This window comes from Arachis duranensis, chromosome 6 (genome assembly GCF_000817695.3).
Source record: "Arachis duranensis cultivar V14167 chromosome 6, aradu.V14167.gnm2.J7QH, whole genome shotgun sequence".
Classification (NCBI taxonomy): Eukaryota; Viridiplantae; Streptophyta; class Magnoliopsida; order Fabales; family Fabaceae; genus Arachis; species Arachis duranensis.
Window position 1 is genome coordinate 19,468,746 of NC_029777.3, and position 7,570 is coordinate 19,476,315.

A 7,570-nucleotide genomic window follows, 5' to 3' on the forward strand; every position below is an offset into this window, starting at 1 on the left:
TATCATGTGCTTGTTTATTAATTTTCGAGACTAATACAGAAAATGTAATTAATGAGTCCATTAGCTTGTATTAATGTAGTATTTATTATCACGTATAGGTTGGGAAAAAGGAACAGAAAAATGTATAATTCATGAATTGTTATGGATGATGTTATCTCATTGTTATTTTCAAACTCATTTATTTATTTTGATATTTGGTTGTTGCTGGGGGCATGGCGGCCAAATAAAAAATGAAATGGATATTTGAATGACGCACGTGCATGCATGTGTTGAGAGCAGTGTGGAAGGAGTTGGAGAAAGAGAATAAGGAGTTCTTCGAGGCATACTCAAATAGCAGAGCCCAGAGAGCAGCAGCTTCAGAGCAAGACACAAGGCAAATGATTCGCGACATGCTCTCAGATCCTTCCAAACAACGAGTTTAGCTTTTGGACGCAAACAAGGTTATATTTCTCAAATTAATTCCACCACCAACTCTACATTAAAATTGACCAATCTTATATCATCAGTAAATATTATTATTTTTTATTAATATTTAATTAATTGAATTAATTAGATGCTAATAATAATTAATATTCTGTAAACTACTAAATTACATTTGAAAAATTTACGTGTTGGACAAAAATAATTAAAAAACAAAATGCTACCATTTTTAAAAATTAATAAAAACGATTAGTCGTCAAATAATTCTGTGTCTACTGACCAAAAAGAGGGTGTGACACCATATAAGATTGTCACATAAAAATTCGTACTTGTCACATCATCTTAATTTTTTAAAAAATAGTTGTCATTTTTAATTTTTTAGACTTTTCCTCGATGCTTAAATCTTTGAGAGATGCATTTTAGGTAAATTATTCTTTTGTGAGAATATTAAGAAATCAGTATTTTTAATAAATAATAAATAAAAATTTGATCAATATTACTTCAAATATAAAAAAATAATATTTACCTAGTATTTTTTTATAATTTTCTTACAAAAATACCGAATCAACACATATCTTTTAAAAAGTTAAAATATGTATTTTAAAAAAATAATTAACTATCTTCTTATTTTTTTTTCAAAATATTCACATATTGTCATATTTTTTATATTAATAAATTGCAATAATATATAAATATGTTTTAGTTTAAAACAAATAAATTATAACCGTAAAAGTTCAAAACGACATTTCTTGTTTAAAAAGCATATCACGAAAGTCTATTTAATCATAATAAAAAAATGTTAAATAAAAATATATAGAAATAACACCAAATCTGTTCAGGTAAGTAGGTAACTGAGGTCACCAATTGAGGTTTGTTTTGAATTGACAATAGAGTGGAATGGCGAAGGAGCAAGCTGGCGGGGACAAAACGACGCGGGAGAAGGGAACAGAACGGCGTCGTATTAATAATGGACGGTACAAATGTCTCTGTTTGATTTGTCTTAATATGTGCAATTAGTTGAAGTCAACACAGCACTTCTATACACTACAGTGACTGGGAGAGCGTGACGTGGATGCACGTGTCAAATAATTACTCGTAAAGAGAATGTGTAAGACTCATGAGTCCATATGTACATCTAGATTATCATATTATATAAAGAGAAATGTATTAGCATTTCCCATCATTTACATTTAATGTTTTAGATATTTGAACTATATCTATAACACTATAACCTCTATTTTTTTCTTGCTTAGAGAAATAATAATAAATAGGTTAGTCCCTTCGGAAGCACACTATAATAATTTTCTAGTAATTGGATACGTGCCTTTTGTGCTGTGCAATGTTGTTAATTGTTCCATTGGTGACTGGTGAGGTGAGGTCGGATATATGATGTAACGTAGATTTGTGGATGCCTTTATATATAGGTGGTGGCAATGTGCAATTCGTATTTGACAACGTAGGTAGGTACGTACATGTATGTGGTGGGGTTATGAGGTTGTGTTTTGTGCTTATTGTATTTAAACAGTCGCTGTAGCAGAGTCGCTTTCCACCAGTTTTATAAAGAAAAGAGGAAAATGGCTAGGATTTTATTTTTTAAATAAACATGTATGTATAGTGTGCCGTATAGGAATCAGAATAAATGAGGCGATTTGAGCCTTTATATTTGGTCACCTCACTCGATCACTCACTATCTCTCTCTCCCTCGTTTAACTTGTGTTTACTCTCCAAAAGCTATTTTCTTTTCATGCCATGGCTATAATTTCATCATTCGTACAACTAACGCAATATATCTCACTGTTAAGATCATATATAAAATCACAATTACAGACCGATTCACCAACAAATTTTTTTACTCTTTTAGACGGATTTTTAGGTTATCGGTGGATTTTAGGTCATTATTGACAGAAAACTATATATATAGGTTTTGTATTCTAAAAATACATGTTAAAGTTATAAATTGAAAATTTTTTTATTAAAATAATTTTATTACATATTTAAATTTTTTTGGCAACTAAATTCAACTAAGTTGGCTCAAATCCAATAAAATTCACTCACAAATGTGTTTGTAAAATCACACACTTCTTCTTCGTGTTTTTTCTTTTTTTCGTACGTTGTTTTCTCCTTTTTTTTCTTCTTCTATTAGTGTGGTTATTGCTGCATTTTATTTTTATTTTTTTTCTTCTTTCTCACGTATTATTCACTTATTTCTTTTTATTTGTTTGAATTTTTTTCCCTTTTTCTTGGTTTTATATATTCCTCTTAATAGAGTGAAACAAGAATTATGAGAAAATGAAATAAGAACAAGAAGATCGATGAACAAAAAAAGATGAAAAAAAGCAGAAAATAAAAAGGAGGAGGAGGAAACATTTTGAATTGTACAGAATTTATTAGAAAAATAGCACAGAATTTCTTAACAATAACACAAAAATATTTTAATTTTGTGTTCCCACGATAAAGTAGAATTACGAATCGTAGTTCTCTTTATAGTGTTGATTTTATGATAACTGTGTTAGTTTAGTGTTATCTAACTCATATTGATGACTTTTTTGGATTTAAAATTTATATGCATGTGTTATTGTGGTTGATTGAGTTTTGTTTGTGTGCTTATTCTGAATTGAGTTCATGTCATCATCACTAATTACTTTTGGTATCATACTGAGTTAAATATGTTGTACTTGTTGTCATTAACTTGGATTTGTTATAATTAGGTTATATAAGTTGTAATGATTCTGATGTCATTTAAGCTGTATTCATGATTTTTTCTTATTTAAAATTGATTTGGATGTGTTTTGTGGTTGATTGAGTCTTATTTATGTGCTTGTTCTGAATCGAGTTTGTGTATCGTCATCATTAAGTAATTTCGATATCATTTTAAGTTAAATGATGTGCACTTGATTTCATTAACTTGGATTTGAAGTAATTAGACCATACAAGAGAGTTGTAGTAGTTCTGGTACTATTTTAGTCGTATTGATGACTTTTTCTTATCCAAAATTAATTTGGATATGTTTTGTATTTGATTAGAGGTTTTGTTTATGTGTTTGTTCTGAACTGAGTTTGTATGTCATCATCATTAAATAATTTTAATGTCATTCTGATTTAAATGAGGTGTACTTGGTCTCGTTCATTTGGATTTGATGTAATAAGTTATACAAAAGAATTGTAATAGTTTTGGTGTCATTTAAGTCATATTCATGACTTTTTTTTAAAATTTGATTTTCTTATCTATTTGTGTTTCTTATTTTAGTAGAAAACCTACAAGTTTAGAATATTTTTCGTAGAATTTTTTAACTTCTTTAAGTGTGTTAAAAATTATCTCATCTTTTGGCATAAACTACTCATTAACATCACATAAAAACTACAAAACACAAAAAAATTATAAGCATGACACCATTGTAAACTAACAACAATACTAAAATTTTTCATATTTTTCGTAATAAACAATTTAATCCGCTCATTGTTAAATGAAACTCATATAAAAGTAGAAAACACAATAACTAATTCTATTTAACACGAAATATATAGCATAAGAACCAATAACATCAACCATAAAATTATAAATTAAAGTAACCACAACAAAATACACATCACCGAAATTAATTTTACCAAGCGCCAAATTATGTTTTAAACAACATTGAAACTATCATTAAATATAATATACGGTAAAGTACTAAGTTGGTTTCTTAAGTTTGGGCATAATCCTATTTTGGTCTTTAAGGTTTAAAGTGTCTTATTGGAATCCAAAAAAGTTTCATTTATCTTCAATGTAGTTCCTCTGTGAAGTCAAAGTTAAATAATTAATGGAATGTCCTACATGATAGCAGTACAAGAACAAGGTCGATAATCTGGAGAACAACTACAAGCTCCAGAGACACAAAATCAACCGTAGATGTATCAATATATTTGTTTATCATTTTTTTATAATTTAAATAAAATATTTTCTATAGAACTAAGGAGAATGATAAATAAATGTATTGATGCATCCATGGTTGATTTTGTGCCTCTGGAGCTTGTACCTGTTCTCTAGATTATCGACCTTATTTTTGTACTGCTGTCATGTAAGACATTCCGCTAATTAATTATTTAACTTTAACCTCATAGTGGGACTACATTGAAGTTAAATGAAACATTTTTGGATTCAAATAGAACACTTTAAACCTTAAGGACCAAAATAAGATTACGCCTAAACGTAGGGGACTAATTTAGTACTTTATCCTATAATATAAATAGATTGATAAAAAAAATTCAGAATTCTTAGATTTCATTCAAATTCAAATTCTTAATCATGAATACTGATTTTCACAAAGAAAACGAAATTATTCAACTTGTATACAAAACAACTACAGGAGCATCAACTACTCACGAGCTAGATTAATTCACTACAAAAAAGGCCTATGGTCACGGTAAAAAACCGTGATCATAGCTAGTAAAAAGGGTGATAATAGATCTATGGTCACGATTTTAGACCTATGGTCACGATTTTTTACCGTGGCCTATTCTCTCGTGGCAATAGGTCTATGGTCACGGTTTCAATTTTCAAATTCTGACACTTTAAGCCACATTTTTCACCGTGACCATAGCCTCTATGGTCACCCTTCCTTAAAACCGTGACCATAGACTCTATGGTCATTCCTCCTTAAAACTGTGACCATAACTCTAGGGTCACCCCACATTAAAACCGTGATCATAGCCTTATCTCACTGTGACCATAGCCTCTATGGTCACTCTCCTTAAAACCGTGACCATAGCCTTATCTATAGTCACGGTTTTTCACCGTGACCATAGTTTATCTTGGTCACCCCACCTTAAAACTGTGACCATAGCCTATTTTATTTTTTGAGATTTAATTTTATTTTTTAAAACATAATCACATCCCAAAATAATGATAATCAAAAAATAAATCTAAAAATAAAAAATGATAATCAACAATTAAGATAAGTTGTGATTAAAGAAACCAACTAACATATCAATAAAATCAATAAAATTATACATAAATTAAGTTATAAGTAATAACATTTTTAGATCTATACTACTATATAGTATAAGTAATTCAACTCCATGTGCATTGGGCTGGTCTTAGTCTAATATTATACAATGGGTGTGTGAGAGTGTTGATTGATGGTGTTAAGATTGTCTACACATGCACTCGAGAGACCTTGGCTGTCTGTAAATGCTTTTACCAAACTTTCTCATTGTAACTTTCTGACTTTCCTGGATCATCTTCTTTACTCTTTCTTCAAAACTGTTCCATCCTATGGTACCATTCTGCCACAAGATTGCTGCCAGCCTCTTCTTGTTAGGCCTCAAAGTGGGAGCATGATCGCTGACGTTAGGATTTTTGCTAGTAAAGAATTTTGTAAAAATATAGTCGCGTTGTGAGTATAGATTCTAAACCAACAGAAAATCCCTTCGTACAAACATTTTGGTTGTCACAAGTAACAAACCCCTTTAAAATTGATAACCGAGTATTTAAACCTCGATTCGTCTTCTCAAGGAATTGCAGGGAGGTATGCTCTTATTATTGGTTATGAGTCTTGTAAATTGAGGGTTTTGAAAGTGAGGAAGGAGTATGTTGAATGACAAGTAAAATAAATAAATAACTGTAAAATAAACTCTTGGCAAGATATGAGAAATTGGAAGTCCTATCCTAGTTATCCTTATCAGGTGTGATGAGAATTAGATTTTAATCCCACTTAGTTATCCTTTACTAAAGCAAAAGAAAGTCAAGTGGACTAATTAGTTTGATCCTCAAGTCATAGTCAATCCCTGTGGGAAGACTAGTTTTAGAGCGATCTAGATCAATTAAAATCTGTCAATTTCAACCACTGCTGAGTTTGACAACTCAAGAGTTACCAATTAATCAACCAAAACCAAAAGGGAATAAAATCTACTTGAATGAAAATAATTTGGATAGAGCCCAAGCATCAATAACATATAAGTCTGAAATACCTCAATTTATATTAAATAAAGATGTCAATTCCAACATGGACAATATTCATAAGTCAATTGGGCAACATAAATCAAGCACAAATAAAAGTATCAGAGTAAATAAAAGTAGAAGAGAAACATAAATTATTGAATCTGATACGATGAAGTAATCCTAATGACTAAAGAAATCCTAATCCTAAAACCTAAGAGAGAGGAGAGAACCTCTCTCACTAAAAACTACATCTAAAACCTAAAATTGTGAGTTATGAATGAATTATTATGAATGGATGCATTTCCCCACTTTATAGCCTCTAATCTGCGTTCTCTGGGCCGAAAACTGGGTCAAAAACAGCCCAGAAATTGCTGATTATGAAATCTGGTCCGTACAGGTCGCGGCAAAGTGACGCGGAGGCGTCATCCACGCGTTTGCGTGGAATGAGATTCGCAGACGCGATACGACCGCGTGGAGCGCGCGTTCGCGTCACCTATCTGTACGGCCACTATGGTGAATTATATATCAAATCGAAGCCCCAGACGTTAGCTTTCCAACGCAAGTAAAACCGCATCATTTGGATCTCTGTAGCTCAAGTTATGATCGTTTTAGTGCAAGAGGGTCATGCTGACAGCTTTGTAGTTCCTTCAACTTCTTGTATTCCTTCCACTTTTGCATACTTCCTTTCCATCCTCTGAGCCGCTCCTGCCCTGTAATCTCTGAAATCACTTAACACACATATCAAGGTATCTAATGGTAATAAGAGAGGATTAATATTAGCAAATATAAGGCCAAAGAAGCATGTTTTCAATCATAGCACGAAATCAGGAAGGAGAATGTAAACTCATGCAATTAGTATGAATAAGTGTACGAAAGATTGATAAAATCTACTCAATTTAGCACAATATAAACCATAAAATAGTGGTTTATCAACCTCCCCACACTTAAAGATTAGCATGTCCTCATGCTAAGCTCAAGAGAACTAAAAGAGTGAAGAGGAATGATAGAATGTATGAAATGCAACCTATCTATATGAATACAACTACATGCAAAGATGTTTCTACCTACTTGGTTAAAAGTAAATAAATCTTTCAAGAACAAATATGAACTGGATTTCACTAATTCAAATCACAAAATACAATACAAATAACTTGCAAGAAGAAGATAGCTCATGAAAGTAGGGAACATAGAATCAAGCACTGAACCCTCACTGGTAGTGTATATCACTCTA

At 31.1% G+C, this 7,570-nt stretch overlaps 1 protein-coding gene and 1 pseudogene across 2 annotated transcripts in view; one reads left to right on the plus strand and one right to left on the minus strand.

Annotated features, from left to right (window-relative positions):
- Nucleotides 1-1,614, plus strand: part of LOC107493298 (uncharacterized) — a 2,285-nt gene extending 671 nt beyond the window's left edge. The window contains exons 3-4 of one of the 2 annotated variants that reach the window (XM_016114396.3): nucleotides 280-440; nucleotides 1,260-1,614. In XM_016114396.3, coding sequence (XP_015969882.1) covers nucleotides 280-422 — 143 coding nt within the window. In that variant the 3' untranslated portion in view covers nucleotides 423-440; nucleotides 1,260-1,614. The remainder of the gene's footprint in view (nucleotides 1-279; nucleotides 441-1,259) is intronic. The other variant, XM_016114395.3, reaches the window with a different exon arrangement.
- A 3,929-nt stretch (nucleotides 1,615-5,543) lies between these two features.
- Nucleotides 5,544-7,570, minus strand: part of LOC110272534 (O-fucosyltransferase 8-like) — an 8,802-nt pseudogene continuing 6,775 nt past the window's right edge.